The following is a 23,929-nucleotide window of genomic DNA, read 5'->3' as shown; positions in this document are numbered from 1 at the left end:
CCAACAGAAAAACTTAAAATAAAGGGAAATGCAAATTAAGAAAAAGCATTAAATTGATAGAAATTCAACATGGTCCAAACTGAAGATTGCACGACCAGATCGCCCGCCATGACAGTTACAAAAAGGTTTCGCTAGAGGCGCAGCGGTAGGTCTCAATGTGTTCCTGCAGCTAAAAGCTTGTCTGTTTTTCAGCGTCGTTAAAAATAGTTTACAAAGCTGGCAACACTCATTTTAATCAGCTGGTAAACAAAACAATTGTGACGGCTGCGTACGTCGTTTGTTTTAAAACAATAAACTTACTTAATAAACAAACAAAAAATTTAAATGTGATTTCCATATGGCTTGTTAATTAGAAGACTAAAGAAGAAAGTTGTCAAAATGGCAGATTATTGGACGAGTCCGAAGATTGTGGTAAATAAATAAATAGAAATATTATCTTTTGATGTTTGATTTGTTTTAGTTCTGTATTTGTTTCCTTCAGGACCACAACTAATTACCTTCTTAATAACTTGAATGAATTAACAAGCGCAATCAACAAAACCTTTAACATCCCATAACAAAAATTTCATGTAAAAGTTGACTAACGTTTTCGATTTTAAGATCTGCATTCTATTCCAAATTGGAATGCTCGCAACTTTACTGCATTTGAAAGGTTTTGTTGATTGTGGATGAGAACGATTTGAAAATCAAATATTAAGACTTTCGAATTTATGCTGTAAAATTTTACTATATAGTTATGTATTTTTCGTGTACAGTGGTGTCAATATTAATAAATAGATGATAATAATAATAATGTGTATAATTAGTAGTACCAATCCAATAAAAAATTAATCTGATCATGCTAATTCTAGTGACTTCCGACCTGTGTATGTACCCACTTTATATAGGTATTGTATATAATGTTTGCTTATGCGGCCTTATGTATGTCTGCGTGTACAGTACATGCAGATTGATGTAGACTACATACTATAGGTATAAAGCCAATGTGTACGTAATGTATTATTTTCTACACATTAATGTACTGCATGTAATAATGCATTATGAATGGATGTTAATTTTGATGTTTTTACACTTGAAAGATTAAATTACCGTCATCCAGATATATATTTATACTTAATTGTGCTGTCGTGTAAGATCGAAATGGTATAAATTTGAACATATTTTACTAAGGATATTTTATTAAAAATATTTATATTTACTGTAAATTTTCATTTATATTAAATTCCTATTACAAAGCTAAAATAATATTTGCTGGATATAATTGCTTGCTTTTGTAACTGCTTAAAAGGGGTTTTTTTGGACGAATAGACTGAAATGTTACGTCCTTTAAATTTGACATTCGTCCAAGTTTGAGAATTACTCAGAAGACTATTCAATTCTTGGATATTTTATTTATGTATAATATCTAAATTGCGTGTGGGTGACCTGCAGGCCGGATCCGGCCCTCTATCTCTTTTGATCCTGTCCTAATCTATTTTGGTGAAGTTTTGTCTGGTTTGTGGTGAAGAAAATGTGGTGTGTTCCGCTAACTCGCATTAAGCCGACGTCGTGCGACTTGCACGAAACATGCCATGTATTCTTCTGCTGAGGTCTCTTTCTCACTTTGATTAGCAGCGTGCGTGATGTGTCAGTTTGGTGCGTGTGTTGGTGTTGTGCTTTGTTTGGTACCTGCAGTGTATAAGATAGTTTTGTTTGATGGTTCTGAATATTGCTTATAAATTTAGGATGGTGTTGGGGGTTATGTAAAAAAGAAAAGAAAAATAGATGCAGAGAATCATCAATTTTGAGACAAATGGATGGAGGATTATTATTTTATTTTGAATAAAGGTTTGCCTGTATGTTTGCCATGCAATGAATTTGTATCCGTCGACAAAGAGTAGGACTTGAAGAGATGCTTTACTTTGAGACGTGTGGATCACCAAAAACTTAATGGACAACTAAGAAAAAATGAAATACAGAAGTTGAAGAAGAACTTGGATACCCAGCAGCAAATGTTCAATAAGAAAAGAATGCAGCACCACAGCATTGTCAAATCCAGCTTTGTGGTAAACAAAAAAATCTCTAAGCATTCTGTCATTTGATAAAGGAGCTTTATCAAAGGATGTCTGCTGGTTGTTGCAAGTATAATATATCCCAAAAAGAAAATACTTTGAGAATATTTGTTTCTTGAGACATAATGTTGCCCAATGGATAGAAATTATTGCTGATGATATCAAAAACAGTTTAAAAGAGAAGATTGCTAGATTGGAAGCATTTTCAATTGCTTTGGATAACAGCACTGATGCCTCCGATACATCACAACTAGCAATGTTTATTTGAGAAGTTGATGCAGATTTCAATGTCAAAGAAGAATTATTGGTGCTTTGGCCGTTAAAAAGAACAACTACCAGTGAAGATATATTTGAAATGATCAACACAGCCTTTGACAGATTTGGGCTTAAATGGAGTTCACTATCTGGCATATGCACTGATGGTACCCCTGCGATGGTTTGTGCACAAAGGGATTTATTGAAATAGTTCGTGAAAGAGCAATAGAACTACAGATCCATCTGGAAAATTTAACAAATTTTTACTGATTATACTCCAGCAAAATCTGTGTTCAAAATCAATTAAATTCACAAATGTTATGGAAATTGTAGTAGCCAGTATTAACTTTATTAATCATGTATATTTGCTCATCGGATGGATGCTGATGTAAGTAATGTGTCAAAAAATTTACAAATGGAACTTATTGAGCTTCAGGCAGATATAGTGCTAGAAATTACAATTTAACAACATTTCTTTGATAGATTTTTATAAATTTTATTTGGTGGAAGAAAAATATACAAATTTATGTGCCTTTTCTAGAAAAATCATTTGTCTTTTCGGCAGCACATATATGTGTGAACAGTTTTTTCAAGGATGAAATACAATAAATCAAAAATTTGGACAAGAATAACAGACAAAAACCTTAAATTCTATGTGGTTATACTTAAGTAATAGCAAGGTTGAGACTGAAGTTTTCAACGCTAAAACGTGTATGTCGGACATTCAGCACAGTCTTCCTGTAAGTGTAGAAGTTTGACAATGGTGTTTGGAACATCAGTGGAATCATGCTTGATGTTCCAAATGCCATTGTCAAACTTTTACACTTACAGGAAGATGGCGCTGAACGTACACATTTTCGCGTTGAAAACTTTGGCCTCAACCTCGCTAATATTAACTTCAATATTGATAGTCTTGTAGTTCAAGTACAAGGCCGATCTTCACATTAAATTATGTTGTTCATTATATTATAAAATTTATATAGCACTTTATACCAAAGTATTATGTTATAAATAAATGAAATATGAAGCATCAACATGTTTTAATTCATTTAATATTAATTTATTTTATTTAAAAATTTGGTCCAGCCTTTGACTCTAAGAGAAGTCTGAATGATAATTTGGCCCCAAACAAGGAAAGGTTGCTCATTTCTGATCTAAATAAATCCTTATAAATAATATCTGAATAATAATAATACTGTACCATTAAAATGTTTTTAGAATTAAATAGTCTTCTGATTAATTCTTGAATTTGGGTGAATGTCAGATTCAAAGGAGACAATATTTCAGTTTATTTGTCCAAGAAACCCTTTTTAAGTGATTATAAAAATGAATTAATTTCCTAATAAACATTTTATATTCAAATATTTATTTCGAGCTGAAAGTAACCCAAATAAATCAAAAATGTTCCTTTTGTAATAAATTTGGTTCAGGAAAAAAGCAGTTTAAGTTCTGTAGGTGACAAGATGGTGCCAGTTTTTACACAATTTATTGATATGGTATTTCTGGTAACTGTAACTAATGATTGAAATTGTATAAACTATAATGGAAGTATTTAATACCTGCTATAGTTTTATACAGTTTGAATTGTTAGTTTTGAATTAAATGAAGTTAGTAATTCAAATTCTATGAAACTAGGTTGATGCTTTGCTAGTATAAAAATACAAATGAACAATTTTAATTTCTTGATTGAAAAATATGAATAATATGAAGCATACAGTTTGTCTTACATTGTGAAAAATAATTTTTTAATAATTGGTGGCAGACTTGGTCTAAAACTATTGGTTGCCAGGAAAAAAAGGGGACCATCCGTAACTATAAGACTATCATTCAATTTTTATAAGAAATATTTATTTTTTGCTAAATAAACATATATTTTTTAGTAATTACAGTGTACATGTATTATACTTATTACTGGCTTATTACACTAAATGTAAATACAGATTATTATTATTGAATTTTTAATTTTAAATAAATGATGGATATTTTTAAATAGTTTGCTTTTACCAAACATTTTACACATTAACAGGTAGTTCAAAAGCACATTTTATACAGTCCAGTATTAAGAGCAATCATTTGAATTCACTAGGAGATTATGAGAATCTGCCCATAAATTACATATGCATTTTTTATTGAAATTTCTACTCCTTCTTTCCCCATTGTCCCAGTTTCTCCAAGATTTTGTAACCCCTTCCTTCTTTGGACGTCCAACAAAACTCAAGCCCCCTCAAAACCTTTATCACTACATGAATAATAAAATTCATAAACTGTATAAAATTTATATTAAAAATATTTATAAAATTTAACAATGGAATCAGTTATGTACTTAACATAATCCAAATCAGAACTATGTTTTCAGAATTATTTATTATATTCTTAAATATAAAGTATCCTCGAAAAATTATTTTATTTAAATAGTAATACAACAGAAAATTTAGGTACATATAGTAATAATATTAGAACTTCTGTTATATTTTTAAGCTATAAAGAAGTCATTAACATTTTTAACATCTTGTCTATCTTTTAAGAGAGCACACTTGTCATCATGCAAGCTGATGCTGGACAGTCCACCACTATTAATTTTAATTAAGTGATCTTCAGAATCCATGTTAAAATGAGTGGGCTATGAAGAATCAGTATCATAAGGAGTGGAGAATGTTTTCTTCACCAGTTACAATTCTTTGCTTGCACTTTTGCACTCTTGAAATTGTCAAGAGTCCAAGATGTAAGATGTACAGAAACAAATTTGTTGGTCCTCCTCTTGATCTTATTACAGCTTTTATGAATTTTGGCATTGTCAAAATTAATGCATGAAAGGTGTCTGAAGTTATTTTACCCCAACTAATTTTAATGGTTTCTTTAAGTTCATCTTTATTAGTGAATGCCCTTTCATTACCAGCATTTTCAATTTTGCCTATAAATTTTCAATGTGGTTTAAATCTGGGCTATTTGCAGGCCAGCTTAATGTTTTAAAGCCCTTAATTTGCTTGGCTTGATGGCATGTGGCATTATCAGCGTGAAAAACATCAGCATCAGCAAAGTGATCTTAGATTGTTGGAATTAGAAACAATACTAAAATTTCCTCATACACTTCTCCTGTTTCAATTTTATTAAGAATACATATACAGTATTTCCATATAAAATAACTGACATATAGCCCTAAATCATTACACTTGTTGGAAACTTAGTGTACCTATTCAGGCAGTTTTTTAAATTTCTCATCTGTACATCTCCAAACGAATTTTCTTGCATCAATACTGGTGACATTCTGACACTGTTGATACTGATACTATATCGATACTTTCCATCAATACTGAATATTTTTCATAGGATACTCAATACTATTTGTTTACTCAGGTTTTCGCACCGAGAAAGTCTAGGATTTTCACTTGTGTTCAGAAAAAGTCATGGAAAGTCAGATAATTTGAAAAAAAATTGTCAAAAAGTCAGGGAATTTGCCTCCTTGGCTGTCTTGTTGATATTTTTTGCTCACACTAAGGTAGACCAAGTATAGCCTTCTGCAGGCAGCAAGAAATAATGTGGTACAATGCAACTTATCAAAAAACGTACAGAACATGCTATTTTTAAGACCCAAAATTTTCCCAAAAATCATTGCATACAAAATAAAACCATGATTTATGAACTGATTAATAATTATTATTGGTAAGTAGGTTTACCATACAATTTGCCATGCAACACTAAACTGATAAGTTAACATAAATATTTTAGATTAAAAGAATGCTTTAATTTAATCAGGCAAATCCTGACCAAAATTTTTGGGCATATTGAAAGTTATAATAAGAATAATAGGCTTATCTCTAGCACTAAACAATAGGCAGAAATGTTAATTGACATGAATAAAAAAGTATGGACTATTATAAAGCTTATTATATCTATACATGAAATATATTATAATGAAAAAGTATTAAAAATTTGTGATGATAATTCAACTTTTGTGGGCCCTTGACACTGGGGGCCCAGGGCTTAAGTCCTATTAGTAGTCCCTATGTCAATCTGCCCCTGTACACAATACAGTAAAGACCCCACTTAACGCTGCCTCACTTAACATTGATTCTATATAACATGGTCTGCTCGAAGCCTTAAAAAACACTAAAAATTTATGCCAAGTTAAATTATTGCGGCATTTCATTGATTCGTATATAATACGATTATTCCCAAACCTGAACCAATCAGAAAAAGGTGGCAATTCGTCGTAGCGCTGTACTGTACTTCCCTTAAATCTATGTTTTGTGTAATTTTGGAAAAAATATAACATTATGGATGTTATAAGAAATATCGAATTCGCTTGGCAAGAATTAACTGATAAATGCATGAACGGAGTGAGGAAGAAGTTTTGACTGAAAGTATTTAAGAATTCTCAACGAGAGGAGCCTATTGCTGTATCATTAGGTTGACCAAATTGACACAGCAGGAATAGGAGATGTAGACTAGCAGAATATTGAGAAGTTACAGCAGGTTTCTGGTGAGAGCTTTGCCAACGATGACCTATAGAAGTAGCAGAACAAGGAATTCTACACGAATTCCTTGTTCTGCTACTTCTAAACATAGATCTAAAGAAAGTACACTTTCTTTAAATCTATGTATGATTGGTGTAATTTTGGAAAAAATATAACATTACAGATGCCATAGGCAATATCAGCTTTGCTTGGCAAAAATTAACTGATAAATACACACGAAGTGTGGAAGAAGTTATGGCTGAAGGTATCCAAGAATTCTCAATGAGAAGAGCCTATCGCTGTATCGTTAGGTTGACCAAATCAATACACCAGGACTAGGAGATGTAGATGAGCAGGATATTGAGGAGTTACTGCAGGTTTCTAGTGAGAGCTTTACCAACGACAACCTTCAAGAACAGACAGAACAAGGAATTCATGTAGAACTGGAGAATAGAGATTCTGAACACAAAGAACCCAAAGAACTTGCTACAGATTTCCTTATTAAAGGTCTGGTAACGATAACCAAAATTGTTGATCAAATTGTAGTGAATGATCCAGATTTTGAAATGAGTGGAAAAGCAAAATGAGGCATTTTGGATGTGATCTTCTGCTACCGACATTTGCTTGAGGAAAGAAAAATAATATAAAAATAACTTAAAATTAAAGTAAAATTTGTTTATTTTTGTTCGTGTGTTTCTTCATCTTTATTTACTCTATGTTAAAATGACCTTATTTAACGCTTTGTCGTCTAGGAATGCATCTCTTGCATTAAGTGGGGTCTTACTATACATGTATGCTGACTGGGTACCACAAACTTTCGATACAATCTGGCAGTGTTAAATGCTTCGAATGACATCATGCACACACACTTGTTTGCTACAGCAAACCTCCACACAAGTAAGCGATTGAATTCCCACAAGCATTGCACTGACTTAAAACGGCTAGCCACTAGCTGTCAATATAAAAACAAACACAAATGATAAAAGAGTTTTACACATTAGAATAAATTATTTTTGGCATATTTGTTCTTATATAAAAAACATATTGACGGTCAAAACTTTCTCTTAAGCATGCGGTGAATGCTAAGCAAGCCCAGAGAATTTGCCCCTGAATTTAATCACGTTTTCATTATCATAGGATACCATATACATAAAGTTGATGCAATATGTTGATTAATAGAAATAAAATTGAAGTCAGTGCCATGAATGATTATTTTTATTTTTAGCACAGGCAGTAATTAATGGACTTTTTGACATCCAAAAATACAAAATTTTTTACGATGATGACATCAGAATGAATTTTTATAATGCTCAAAAATTTCAGTTAAGGATGAGTTCAAGTAATGAATACCAAAAAATATTGTAAAAAGGAAAATTTTCAGATTATTGGAATTACTTTACTGTCATGGCCATTTTGTCTAACTTCTAAAACACTCCTTTACATTATTTAAGTTAAATTAATTTAACTAAAGTTAATAAGAAAAATTACATACATTTACAATTTAAATAATTTTATTAAAACATTATAATTGTTTGAAATTACTTGACGTTTTAAAATAACAGAAGTTGGGTCTGGGCTATGGTAATTAATACTGGCTTCCTTATGTGCTTAGTTCCATCAATGTCTTAGTGGATAAAACACTGGTAGTTGGTTGCAGATTTGCATCTGACTAATGGACTAGCCACAAAATTTTTCAGGTGTTCTTTACAAATCTAACACCTAAATAGAGTCAGTTTCTTATAGAAAGTCTTCTTCAGAGGCATTGCTCCTTGCAAGATTTCCAGGTGTTGCATTGCCTTCTCCCATAAATTTATCCATTCTGTGATACTTAACTGTTTTCTTTATTTGGCTCATCTAAGGTCTTCTGGTCTTTCCCAGGTTCTGGCACCAAAAATATGATGGAAAAAGATACAATGAACATTTATTTTTAACAAAACATTTATTGAACAGAAAAATGGAGAACTTCAAACATACCAAAACTCCAGCATTTTGAATTCTTATTTTTAACATGAAACAACTTGCAAAAAGAGCACTATCTGGCAAAATTCTTGCAATTCACAACAGAAGCAGAGGAAGGTCACTTTTGGGTTGGTGCCTGAGGAGAGACCTCCACGAAAAGGAGAAAGATTTTACAGTGTCCAGTGCTATAGAGACTGGTGCAGCTAGAACTTCAAAATTCCTGTACCAGTAAGTTAGTGTATTAAAGCTAGCGTTTTTGCTTTGAGTCCAAATGTGTAACCAACTGTTGGAAAACTATTTAAAAATCCTCAAGAACCGAGGGAAAGGAAGATAGGAGCAAGTATTTTTTGGTTTAAGAAGCTCACACATGGCCCTCATGGTAACCAAATGACCCAGATATTTTTTCCTATCCTATCTTCCATCTTTGCTACTTCTCATCCCTATTTTCAATTTTCTTTTATTAGAGTAAATGTAGTATTAAGGATTAGTTTTAAGAAAATTGTTATTGTAATTATTATTTGTGTTTATTGTATTGGATTAGTGTGATTGCGATTCAGTGTGATGTGGCCATTTTTATTTTTGTAAGTGTTCTGCCGATATTCGGGTTTAGGGTTACTGTCAGAATAATCGTCCTAGAGTTGGCATCCTTTACTGAACCAGTACATAGTTATATCATATGAAAATAAATTGAGTTTTTAATATCTACTGCACATATTTCTTTTTCTTAGGTGTTTGCTTTTGTGGGCTACAAAAACCCTTTCATGAAAAACCCTTCTCACAAAGTATATAGTTTAAAAAAGCATTAAAATATACACAAAATATTAGATGAGTTTAAAGCATATAAATGAATTTTTCTAGCTTATAAAAATATATAACTAATGTAGATAGAAGAATATTTCCCAAATATTTGTAATAATAAACAATTACTTGTTTCTTAGAATGTCTCAACTAATGATTATTGAACTGAATGATATATGAACTGAAAATTAACTGATGTTTTATAGAAATTAAAAATGGCTTTAACATTAAAAAGCTATAATAATTGTCAATAGTAATTGATGATTTCTAATGGGCTTAAAATATTGTTATTATTTTTAATTAATAATAATAATAATAAAATAATGAATTAATTATTTTATTATATAAAACTTCAACTTTTTTCAATTTCAGTTAAAAAGTGTTGGACCAAAATTAGTGCCATTCTTCAAGACTGTTGCTGTGTATTTTGTATTAGCCATTCCTGGTGATAAGCCGTCCTGGTTTGCTTGTCTTATCAAATGCTTACCGGTTGGATGGTTATGTATATTTGTTATTCTACATGGAATGAGTCTAGATGAAAAACATACATACTCTAGAAGAATTTTAATTGGATTAATATTTTCTTGTTTTGGTGATCTTCTTCTAATTTGGCCATGCTGCTTTATTTGGGGAATGCTATCATTTGCAATAGCTCATGTTTTGTATATACTTGCATTTGGAATGTCACCTCTGAATCCAATTGCTGGATTAGTATGTATTAGTCTGGGCACTACTGCCACTTACATCATGTATCCTGGAATGAGTGGTAATTATAATTTATAATAGTTTTTTAAATTTCTGTCATATTTAAATTACAATAGCCTTTCATTATATTGTGGATTCAGATATATCATGCTTTTTTTTTGGTCCCCAAATTTTAAAAGCACTTGAATCAATAAATTTTAAATTATCAGTTGCCATTGAACTTCTTTATGCAATGAAATACGGTATTTTATTTCTACCATTGTCCTTGAAACTACCATTGAAGGTGAAACAATAAATTGGTCAAGATCTATATATGCAAACAGGTGGACAGATCAATTATCATTTGTTTCCTTTTGATATTAAAAGTTATTTATTTATTGGTTTTAACTACCTACTGTCTCCACTTTTACAAGTTTCTGTGAATCTTAAATTTCACATCTTTATGTGAATTGATGGTATTGTGTCAATTCACATAAAGGTCAGTGGCGTAGCGAACATAACTGGTGCCTGGGGCACGACACTTTATTGGCGGCCCTCCCCCCTCCAGAAACACATATAGTTTGTCTTGGAGACCATTTGGGCACCCCTCTGTGAGTGGTGCCCGGTGCATGATACACCCCTTGCACCCCCTCGCTATGCCACTGATAAAGGTATGAAATTTAAAATTCATTGGGTAATATGTAAGGAAAAGATTTGTTTATTTTTGAGCAGAAAGTTCTAAAATTTTTATATAGTAGTAACTTTATTTTGCTTTTTAGAGAATTTTTACACTTTGTAATTTTATAGTTTTGGTGTTGGATATTTATTTTTTAAATTTTCAGTTACTGTATTTATAATTTTTATTGAAAAATTTAAATTATTTGAATTTTTAATAAGTGATTTATTATGAAATATAGTACTGTATAATGAAATTGCAACTGATATTTTGTTTTTATATCGACAGTATTTGTCTTTAATTACCATTGTTAAAGAAACAATAATGCTAAATAGGCATTCATGGTATTGATGTTTACATAAACATCAATTAATAAATAATCAATTAATAAATCAATTAATAAATACATGAATAAATTCAGTATTGCAAAACTAAGCTTATTTTTATATCATAAGCACTTGCTGATGAAAGAATAGAGGATAGAGATTCCATAGCATGAATAATCTATTTAGTAAAAGCCCAGAATTTTTAGTACTTGGTTATATTGCACTTTTTCTTTGTCTCCTGAGCACAATATAACAAGGGGCTACTGTATTTTTATATTAATATATAATAAACATTATGAATATAAAATTTAATGATTCTAATTAAAATGGGAGGGCAAAGGCTGTTTAGAATTTTTGCATTGGGCAAGTCAGAAATCCTGATGGAACTGGTATTTTACCTGAAGTAATATATCAAATTTACTCATGTTTTGAGTTTATTGCAAATTTTGGTGAAATATGGCAGGCCAGGTCTAGTAAATTTACTTAATCTCATCTCCCTGCAGTTTTGGAACCTGACACATTATCCTAGGATGTTTTGGTTTTAAGATGCAGACATATTCCACAGCACAGAAACTATCATATCTATTTATCCCAAGATTTACAGAAGAATAGGTATCTGCTTTGTATTGGTACAATGTCCCAGAATCAAATCCTTTGGGAAACTTTGGAGCTAAAGAAAAGAGCATAACTTGGAAATCCAGCCTTACAAAAGGCTTTAAACTTGGAATGCACAATCTCTTTTTTTCAGAAGGAAAATCAGCAAATGTTTAAGAAATAATGGCTTAATGGCATCCTTGGAATTTCAGAAATATATAAGCATTATGGGCCATTTTTTATGCATTTTTTATGCTAATTTTCAATCTTTCATTGATTATGGATTGCGTATCTGGTCAATGGCTGCACCTTCCCTTTCACATAAGATTACTACTGCTATTAATAAGATATACCTCAAATTCAACAAAATATGTAATCTGCCTTTCACTATTGACTGTAATATTGCTAGAATTTGCCTGGGCTTCCCATTTTTCTTCAAGAGGATTAAATATTTTGATCGGTTAATATATTACAAATATTTTAATGGTTTTTATTTATCAAGATTGGCTTCACTTCAAATTCCATCAAGAAAACTTTGCTTATTTACTTACATTTTTGCCTTTTTTTATCGTCTAAATCTATCCCAATGATCTTTCTTCTACCATATATCACAAAACCTTAATAATTTTGATCTTCCTGATTTTAAATTGAAATGTAAAAAGGCATTTTATCTCTTTTAAGATTTGTTATCTGTTTTTATTTAATTTAATTTATTATTTATTTTTTTGTTTTAAGGGGTGTTATTTGTTTTTACAATATATGTTTTAGTAAAGAGGCCAAAATCAAATGTCTATCCAGACTTTTCCTGCAAATTTAATGAAATAAATAAATAAATAAATATTGGAAAAATCAGGTGATATTAAGAATGAGGAAGGATTCAAAATAATTTAATTGAGTGGTAAAGAACTTGAGAAAGGAATTAGTATCATATTTAAAAATCAGATGACTAAATATATTGAAGGAAACTGGCAAGTTTGATAGAACAATTATCTTCAAATTAAAATTAAATACAAGAATTCAATACATCACTCAAGTATTCATACTGACCAATAATTGACAAAATATACATCAAAATTAGACAGTGTGTTGATATAAAAATCAAAAGGAATATTTTAATAATGGGTATTACGAATGCTAAAGTTGGGGAGGTCACAGGACAAAAATAGTAGGATCTTGGGGACTGGGATTGAGGAATGACAGGAAATAAATTAGCTAATTTCTATGTAAAAAATATTTACAACACAGTTCAAATACCACAAAAGAAGGTTATAGCCTGTATGTGGAAAATCCCAGGTTCTAAAGAAGACATTGGCTGTCTGGGCCAAACTTATTACATTTTGATTAACTCCTGATACAAAACATGGTCAAAAATAGAAAAATTTAACTCAGTGCAGACTGCAATAGTGATCACAATATGGTAGCCATACTGAAACTTAAGTTAAAAACACATCAGAAAACTAAATTTTACAGGAATTAATGTAAGAAAAATTGATTCAATTAGGAAATGAGTTAGACAAATTTGTATATTTACCTTAGGGAATGTCCACAAACCACATAACCCAGATGAAGGAGATTGAGGATAAGTCAATGGCTGCCATGGACAGTGAGGGAGAAGGGTCTGAGTCTGGTCACATAGTCTAACCTTTTTCAAAAATTGCCCCAAATTGAAAGTGTGTTAAAGACATGACATTTATATGCATGTAGAATCTGGAAAAACTATAAGCAGAATTAATACTGAGCAGAAGGGACAATACAATATCGATACAGAACTGGTGAAGTGACAGCATTATGAGATCTACATAACTGTGCAGTTATAATTATTTTGTTTAATTTATTATTATAAAAATTTAACAGGGTTACAATATACAATATAGTTACAAAAATCATAGAAATACATATTCTACAGGTTTATCTAGTGTGACATGAATAATTACTGTGATATAATGTAAATTTTAAAAGTTAAGAGAACTGGCAACATTTAAATAAATAAGATAAACTATTTAAAAAAACGAAAACCATTACCACTGAACTTCCTCCAACTGTTGCAATTGGTATTTGTAAGTGATTCATGTGTCATAGAAATATAACACCTTAATTTGTTTCGGAGAAGAATATATATAATTGAAAACAAAAACATTTTCAGCTCGATTAACAGGCCATCATCAGGTCAAAAACAAAGTGGAACAGATACATTCCATGTATAGAATACAAATATTTAAATTAAAATTTAGAACAAAAAAATTTTTTTAAATATCCAAGAGAAATGGAAGAACATATAAAATTAACACAAAATAAAATTAACATGGAATAAAATTGAAATTCTTCTCAGCAACAAATTAAGGTGTTATATTTCTATGTGTTTATTTGCTGAGCACTTTTAAGGTTATGATTCATATGTCTTTGTTTTATTGTGATCTTGTGTTTGTTTAGGAGAGTTGAAGAAAATATTTTCCTATTCACAACATGGTAGCCATTAAGTACCTGGTACTTAAATTTAAAAACAAAATAAGAGTATTTGGGGGCCTGGCTTCTTTAGAATAAGTAGTTTCAGGGATAAGAATCACTTGTCTGGCTGCTCATTTTTTAAATTGAGCAGCCAGACAAGTGATCATTTTTTAAATTGCTCATTTTTGGAATACGTGCTGCTATAAATTTTGTGAAAAATAAAACATCTAAATTCATTAGGCCAGGGGTCCCCAACCTTTTTGTACCTAAGAGCACATTCTAGAATACCGGCCGGATGGCGGGCACCATTTATTTTTTCAAGGTGAATTTATACTTGGACATAGTTAATAATACATACACATAATGTACAGAAAACATTTAATTCCAAAAATGTAATAAAACATACACAAGACTATTAACAATAATTTTTACAAAACAAGTAATTACTAAACAATGCATACAAAATCTACAGAGTATAAAAATTCTTTATAAAAAATATAAATCTGAAAGTAAATGTGATTTTTGGCATTGCATTTCATTGGCCATTGCTTCGTAATTAGGAGAGTATGATGATATTCCTGCTCGTAAGCAGTCGTCAAGGTGTTCATCTGTAAGTCATAATCTGTACTTTGATTTTATGATATTCAGAACGGACCAGTTTATTTTATTTCAGGTATGGGAAATTTGGTTGGTGAAGATTTGGCGGAGGGGAAAAAGAGATCGGTCGCATTTCGCTTTGTGCTTTTATCTGTATTGGACGCCATTTCTACTTTTGAGTGGTTAATCATTGAAAATGAAAAAACTTTTACATAGCATTTTATTGAAAACCTAAATATTTTTATTTTTATCGTGGTAGCACAGCGGCGGGCACACGTGAAACGATCGGCGGGCGCTATGGTGCCCGCAGGCATAGGGTTGGGGACCACTGCATTAGGTCATATGCTATAAATTTTGGGGAAAATATCTAGACAACATTAAAAGTACTTATATCTATATACGAAATATTTAGATTGGCAACGGTGAGTGTAACAGAAGGGTAATTGCCAAATCGCCATTTTACTCGAGGCTGCACTATTTTTACTTCTTGTATATTCGGCACTTTTAAAATTTTATCAAATAACCGGGACAAAATGACAAACTGGCCAGGATACTGGGACAACATCATCAAACCAGGACAGTTCCGCTCAAAACAGGACATCTGGTAAGCCTAAGTCTGGATAGCATAACTGGCAGTGCATAGCAGGAGTTGCGGGTTAGAGTCTTGCTCTGGGCCAATTCTTTTCTTCCAGGGTATTTTAAATTATTTACTAAATATTAATTTAATTATAATTATTAAATTTAACAAGAGATGGTGTCTAATGCCTACCTCCAGTACCAAATTATGTAGAATTTAATTAAAAACAATAGTGGTAAAGTAGCCCGATTTAATTTGGTAGTCATTTGGCATAATATTTTTTTTTATTAATGTATTATTATTATAATATATTAACTTAACAATGTACACAGGACCAATAACTGGTGTGAAATAAAAACAATATAACTATTGTAAATATTTTCAAACTCCTGAGTTCTTCTTCAGATGCTATAATGGTTACCAGATGGAATGCTGCTAAGAACATAAAAGCTTTTTTGAAATAAATATAATTTTGAACAAGTATTCGAAGTATGAGTACAAAAAATTCAAAACATTTTTTAAAGTCACACATGCATATTCCTGTGGTTAACAGAGATTCAACTAAAGGACTAAATTGTGATGTCAAGTAGAGCTTGCCAGGACAATGACAATATCATTTCCAACTTAAAATTTATGCACGATGATGTAAAATTAGCTTTAAAGATTTCTATTGCCTCTAACCATCTGAAGTATTCCGTGTGGCATGTGGTAAGGATGGATGAGTTTGGCCTGCCACAATTTCAGGATCTATTGTATTAGTAGAGAAGGCTGTGAAAGTTCTAGTGTGCTGGATGTCAGAGAAATGTACTTGTATCTTTCTTCTTGATTTATGTAAAACATTGAGTGGACCCAATGTGCAGAACGTTCCTATTGCATCTGGTCTCCCTGATATGGATACTGTATACACCAGGAAGTCTAATAGGATTGGGAGGGTCCTTTCCATTATGAAGCATGTAGAAAATAGACAAGCACCTCCTGAAAGCTATACGAACATTGCACTTCTTGGCATTTTTGGCATATAAAGAACTTAAGTATGGGTTAAAGGTAACAGGGACCCATTCCACCTCCCCAGTTTGGTCAGCTAGCGGCATGTTGACTCTCAGTGTGAATCCCCATTGGGTCAGGTGGTATATTCAATCAGTTTATGTACAACATTAGGGTAACCATGGACAACGGCTAGCTCTTCTATTGGCACTAATTTGCCTACGGTATGTGACAGTGGAAAGGGGTCAAGATGTGTGTTAAATCTTCTCCACATTTCATATAGTTTACAGAGGACTTATCTACTTTTTCGTATTGAATGGTAATTCGTTGGGTTCCTTTTATTATCAAATAGTTTCATCTGGTGAAAGGATTTTATCAGTTAGTGAATTTTTTGTCAAGTTTTAGAACTTGGATCTTATGAAGCCTTGCTGCTTGCTCTCAGGCTTTTGTTGACCAGTAAGTGGAAGATTTATAAATATTTAGTTTTCCCTCCTTTGCCATTTTAGGTGATCTCTCATTTTCTTTTGTTGTGTCGTCATGAACCAGTAGCTCAAATTCCTTTGGATACCTCCTTATAATCACACTTTTCTGATCTGTATCGTTAATATGTTTGATCTTGGATGCATCTGCCAGAATTTGTAGGTAAACCACAAATTCTTGCACTGTCTCATTGTGTTTTTGGGTGCATGCATGAAAATTCTGTACCCAAATAGAATATGGTTTTTGATCGAACCTCTGATCATCGCGCAATTAAAATCTGCATAATCTAAGACTGCCTTTATCCTAAGATCCTGCCAAACAAACTCTCTAGCTATTCCCATGAGTTTGCATTTTGCAATACTTAAGCATTGCCGCAGGGTCCAACCTGCCAAACTCAAAATTTGTTCCAAGGTGTCAAAGAAATCCGAGATGCATTTGCTTTCTCCTAAGAAAGTCAATAACCTTCCCCAAAAGCCAAAAAAGCACTGAGCAAGCCACCTGCATCATGATATCGCATCACAGTACCTGCCTTAGCATCCATTGTTCAGTCATGTTTTTTTTCTTCTAAATCAATTTAGAAGAAGAATTTCAATATTGTCTATCTCTATGGTTTTAATGGGACTGCCAAATTGCGAAAATTCCATTTTTGACACTAAATCTTACAATCTACAGTATGTCTCATCAACTGTTGGAGCTGGATCGTAGATTTGATAGCCCCAGGGCGGTCAGTTGAGATGCTTCTATGGGTGTCAGGAAGTTCAGTAAAGTGTTGAAAACCAGAATAGTCCAAGACAGGATGGTTATGTTAGGGATGAAGAGTCCATATATAACAAGGAAGACTAGGCAGATAACTCACAACAGGAGGCAGAGAAAAGTGTGCCTTTGTCCTTGAGATCCAGATTTTGATTCTTTCCCCGGATCTCTAGCTTTCAGATTGGTCAGTTTCTTTTGTCCAGGTAGATAACAGACCATTTTCGGCTCTGAATGGTCAAATCAAATTTGACAGTGTTTTATTCAATCAAGGGAAATTAATCTCATTTTGAAACTTCTGCTTGTATTTAATTGTTTTGAATTCTTATAAGTCTGACACACAATCTCCATGCTAGATCTCCTTTTAAGGTTATTTAAATACTTTTACTCTCAATTAATAATTTTATTCTTTTCTGATTTTATTTAGGTTTTTCGTCCAGTCTTTACAAGTGTTAGAATCAAGCTTGATTCCTTGATTTGACACTTTTATTAAATTTTTGACACATGAGCTCGAGTATCGCTCAGGCCTCAACTTTTACAAGAGTGCAGAAAACGGGTATCGCATCCAAATGAACAACTAAAAGCAGGAGGATAATATCCCACTTGCAATGAGTTTTGCAATAAACATTTATTTTAATGTAGTAGCGACTTTTTTTTATTACTTCCGAGCTACTCTTTTTAAGTAACTTTACTGCTAGCAGGATCTGTTGCTAGGTTAAATTAATTATTTATGCAATCATTATATCAATATATATAAATAAATAAGTTACTATATAGGCCTACCAAAAAATCTATATACTATATAGAAATAGGAAACAGGTTGTTTAAAATCTCCTCTTTTTTGGAACACCTTTAAAATATAATTATTTCAAACCAGGGATGTCCAACCCACTGCCTGAGGCAAGTTTCAATGCGACCCAATAAACGTTGATACGAAATTGACAATTTTTTAAATTTTTATTTATTTATTTATTTCTATGTCATAAACTCAAAAGGAAGTCACAAAGCCGTAAACCTTTATACATATTTTATGTTTGAGTGGAAAGGAAATATTTTCAAATACTTGGAAATGTGTAAATGAGGAAAGAATACTAAATAAAGCTGGAGCTGTAACTCAAAAGATTACAGATCCAAGTTTGAGAAAAGGAGAAAAAGGCCAAAAGATAAAAAGTAGTGAGGTAGGTTAAATAGGACCTTCTGTTATGCAAATATTGATCCTAATTTTCCAATCTTTTTCACTTCTTTATCTTTAGTCCTTTCCCTCCTCCCCGGGGGAGGGAAAGGACTAAAGATAAAGAACTATACTACATAGATATACTAAAGATAAAGAATTATACTACATATAATACATACTGTCTATAGCAGGGATCACCAAACTATGGCCCATGGGCAAGATCTGGCCACACCACTGCACTGTGCCACAAATGCGCTAAAATATAATTATTTATATGGAAATGTCATATATTGTAGATGAACTTACTATATCAAAAAATTAAAATAAGTGTAAGTAAAAATGCCAAAATTGGTCCAATCTGATTTTTGCATTTGGCAGTAATACAATTTTTAGGAAAATCAGTAAAATGAAAAATTCATCGACTTTTTGAGACTTTGGATATCAGAGCGCTTTTTGTGTAAGTATCTGCAATGAAGTTTCTAAGAAAAGTGATTATGAGCTTGCTGCAGCGATCATGTTTGCGTATTGGTAAATAAATACGTTGATTTTCTTTTTTTGTGTATTCAGTATACTAATATATATTGAACAAAATGGTTATGCAGCCTCGCTCGTCATTTTCTGATTTATCTGGCCCGCTGTGAAAATTTGGTAACCTCTGGTCTATAGCATAATTCTTTCCAAGAAATGTAGCTAAGAATCATTAATGAATTTGAAAAAATATAAAACAATGAATGTATCTAAATATTTATATATTGGGGCCCTTATGTACTGTACGGTGCATAAATGGCCATGGAAATCTAGCAGAAAACAATCAAATAGCGATCTCGGCACGACCAGAATATAGGGACTGGACTCAGGGTTTCGGCACTCTTTTTACACCCGTGGAGTGAGCCTAACTGGCCTCCAAGCATTTTACAATGTGTAACATATTAGTATATGACGAGAATATCCATTATGCCTAATTTCTATTTTAAAGTATTTATTTTTTGTAATATAAGTTAAAACGGACCAGCCCGTACTAATGCGACTGTTTTTGAATATTACAAAAAGTTATTTTTCTTTTCATTAGGTTTATACGCAGTACTGGTACCCGTTTATATATATTTATTAATGTTGATGGTGTGGAGAGCCGTGGCACGAGTACAGCTCTTTGAAGATTTATGGACGTGGACCAAGCTGTGTTCCTGCGGAGGAGGCATTCTGTTCGCCCTGTCAGATTCCCTCATCGGGATAACCATGTTTTACACACCTGTACCTCACGCCAGCACTGTCATAATGGCAGCCTACTACGCCGGACAACTGGGAATCGCGCTGTCTGCCGTAGACAGTTCAGAAATGGCCGTGGTCAGTCTGGCGCACGAAAACATCAATTCCACCAGTTGTCATTCGGCCAGAGACGAAACTGCATCCCGAAGAATTTCTTCCAAACGAAAGATTTATTCAATTTCTTCTTTGTGTGGAGACCATCGTGATAAAACGAATAGAAATTGACTTTTTCGTCCAAGGTTTAGCAATTTTCTTTGGTTCTTTTTAACGATTTATCAGGCTCAAGTCGAAAATAGGACGAGGCCAGAACCTTGGTTTTAAGCGATGCTAAACCCCATTCCGAGCAAGAAAAAGTCTCCGCAAAATACGAATTGCCTACAATGACTGCAAATGAAAAGGCGTCCTTTTCCCATCGAAAGTCTACGAAATTGGCGTCCTGTTAACCTAGCGTGGGACTAATGCTGCAGCTTAGAACGTAGGACAGATGCAACTCTGATTCCAGAGTTTTTCTGCGCAAGAGGGGGACGTACTGTATATCCAGTGACAGACGAACGACACGTGTAGTCTCTGCTTTCCGCCAGATTCGGAAATTCAAATAAAAAGTAAAATAGGCCTACATATCCAGTTTCGACTAAAAATGCCGATTGGTTAATTTATCTCGGAAAATAAAAATAATATTGTTTCGTAAATTTCGTAATACTAATGCCGTTATTAAGGTCAAAGTGTGCGAAATTCGATTGTAACCCTAATTGCCTTTTATTTTAAAGTTTGATAAATAAGATACAAATACAGTATTTGTATCTTATTTATTGTTCATTTACAGAACTGGGGCCGTACAAACTAAGCAACGCCTTGGCTTTCTGAGTAAGAAACGTAATTGGCTAGGAGGGCGGAGCTAAGACGTATCCCGAGTATCGTCGAACCACGTGCCAAGTTTGCCACTAACGTGAACCACGTGCCGACTGACTCCGTGAAACAGATTAAGGTAATATCCCTGCGAGTTCCTTCGATCGTCGCCCGTCGATTCGACATCACTCTAGGAAATTGGATTTTTCAGGCGGTCGTCGACCACACTGATGCCCATTTGAAAGTTTGCCAGGAAGAAGCGTGTGCTCTAGACCACAAAGAATGCGCGCGTTTGTGCTTCCAGTTTTCGCCACATTTTAGCTACGCTGAAATTGCGAAACAAAAGTTTAATAGATTTTCATAGAAGTAAGAATATAAATTATTTCATTGATTTTATCGAAATTTATAAATTTATCGGGTGTCCGATTTCGTATTTTTATTAAAAATCTGACAAATAGACGATGAACGGAAGCAGCCGAAGCCGACAACTGTTATCTTCGGCTGCTTCCATTTGCTGATCTGCTAGGTTCGTAGAGAGGTAGACGAAATGTTGGTTCTATAGAAGTACGTTGGTTCTATATATTACCAGTAGAAATATTTAAAATCCACTTTTCTCAAATTCTTGGAATGTTAAAAGCTCTCTAGGGCCCTTTAAATTACTTTATTGCTGTTGCCAACTTTCTTTGTCTAAACCAACTTTCCTCCCTTTTAGTTTTCGGACACTGATCCTTGCAGATGTGTGTTTTTCATCTGGTGAGTTTATTTTAAAGTGCTCTTAATATTAAGTGCCGCAGCCAGTTTTAATTCTAAGAATACATATAAATTAGTAATAAAATGCCAGTGTGTACAAATCCGACTCCTGAGCTGTTTCACGAGGTAATAGAGGCAGCAATTTCAGCACTCGAGGTTAGTAGAAACCTGAAAAGAGAGACCAAAGAAGCCATCGAGATTAGCCTCAGCAATGAACAGGACATGTTTCACGTCCTCTATCAAAATCTTCAACTATTAAAAGCTCAAAAACCTACCGATTCACAACTGATGTCCTCTCAAACTCTTCACCAGTTAGTGCAGGTGGTGATATGTCTTCTTTATTTTTTCCGATGGGAAAGTAACTGTTGACTGGAGGAGAAAACAGTTTTAAGTGAAATGAAAAATATTGATATGTTGGGAAAGAATGGACGGAACTTGATGAAATTTGATACGTAAGTCGGAAAAAAATGGCAGATGGCGATGATACTTTTATTTTGTCCGGATGAGGCATACGTCTTTAGTTTTTTAATGAAATGTTAATTAGGATAGACAGAGAGTGTTGTAATTTCAGTATAGTAAGTTGGCTTTGTTAAGCCATTCGTTCGCTCGCTTGCGTACTTGATGGCTTGCCTCTACTGAGCCTTGATGTATACTGTATATAATATATTAGTAGGTAGATAGGCTTAAGCTAATCAGAAAGAAATCTAGACGAAGTTTATGTTTTTTGCCGAAATGATTCAGTTTTACTGGAGAGGTCAGAGCAGGGCCGGATTTACATAAGGGCATTTGGGGCCTGTGCCCAGGGCCCCCACAAAACTGAAAAAAATTATGTTTAAACATAATTTTTTTTTCTATTACCGCGACAGCCTAGTGTGGCCTAATCGTGAGGACAACAGGCAGAGAAAACCAAACCCGGGAAAAAACCTATTAAACATCGGAAAATTTCGGGAAAAAATTTCACATGGGTATTTTTCAGTTAAATTAAAATAATTAGTTTTACACAATAAAATATATGTATGTTTACAATAACCTTATTTTAAAATGAAATTTACAACTTCCTAGTTCAAATCTAATTGAAAGTACAGTATTTTGTGTAAATTTTCTAAATCATCAAATTTGCCTACTCTTAAAGGGGGGGACCCCCACCGAATTTGTGCCCAGGGCCCCTGGATTGGTAAATCCGGCCCTGGGTCAGAGCGCTGCTGGAGTTTATCGGGTGGGTTCCTTTAATGTAGAAAGGGAAGCTGACCAAAGTCGACAACTAGGATTCTCTTTTCGTTCGGCAGTGACTTCAGTGACGGACAGTACAAAGAAAACCATTGAGCATGCCAGACAAATTTTTACAGAAGACGTTTTTGCTTATGCTGTATTTCGTTGGTAAGATATGGATATTCCTGTGGCATCAACGAGCACTAGTGTACTGTAGCTATCTCCTGAAAACCAATAGCGAAATAGCTAACCATGAAGATGCTATTAAAATATACGTGGTTTACATTTCAACACGCGAAAGAAATGTTTTCAAAAATGTTAACGAAGTTTGTTTTCCACCCTCTGTTCTTAAAACAAAATGTAAAGATTGCGAATGAAGAAGCCATGATTATTTGTGCACGGTACACCAAATCATTGTTTTAACTATATTAATGATAAATACTATTCAAAATGTCATATTCTTGTGAAACAGTAATTGTGTTTACTGCATGTATACTTTTTCCGCCGAGAATTTTAAATTGTTGAAAAATATCAGGTTTTAAAGAAAAATAAATTTTAAATTCCATAATTAAAAATGGCATAAAAATTGTACATAACAAATTTAATAACAATTAGATTAAATTGTAAATGAAAAAATAATTTCTCATACAGGATCGAATCAGCATATTAACGATCTTCACGCCACGAACACGTGAATGGCGCTTCTGCATAAGTATTAATAGTTCTGAAAAAAGTTTAATCGTGATTTTCTCCAGAATGCCCAAATAAATGAGTCCTGCGGCTTAGAGTTCAAGTACACTACCAGCAAATACTACACGTCCACAAAATTTCATGGAAATCGGTGATTACAACCTTCCGCGTTTTACTGCTAGTGAGAATTCTGCCATACCTAACGCGGCTGGGATTTGGGACAAACGAAAGGTTTTTTTTTTTCGGTTTTTAAACGTAAGTAGTATATACCCGGGGTGGCCAACAAGTCGATCGCGATCGACCGGTTGATCGCCAAGCCAATTTTGGTCGATCGCTCGCGATGACTTGACTTAATGTATTATAT

The 23,929-nt window shown here is 33.0% G+C and overlaps 1 protein-coding gene across 1 annotated transcript; it reads left to right on the top strand.

Annotated features, from left to right (window-relative positions):
- Positions 1–231: 231 nt before the first annotated feature.
- Positions 232–23,450, top strand: LOC136976769 (lysoplasmalogenase TMEM86A-like). The gene is made up of 3 exons (XM_067272135.1): positions 232–411; positions 9,890–10,283; positions 19,874–23,450. The coding sequence occupies exons 1-3, from the start codon at positions 379–381 to the stop codon at positions 20,293–20,295; spliced, it is 849 nt and encodes a 282-aa protein (XP_067128236.1). The 5' UTR covers positions 232–378; the 3' UTR covers positions 20,296–23,450.
- The last annotated feature ends 479 nt before the right edge of the window (positions 23,451–23,929 follow it).

Source organism: Centruroides vittatus, unplaced genomic scaffold (assembly GCF_030686945.1).
Source record: "Centruroides vittatus isolate TY-2023 unplaced genomic scaffold, ASM3068694v2 contig_424, whole genome shotgun sequence".
NCBI lineage: Eukaryota > Metazoa > Arthropoda > Arachnida > Scorpiones > Buthidae > Centruroides > Centruroides vittatus.
This window is presented reverse-complemented; position numbering and strand designations above follow the sequence as displayed.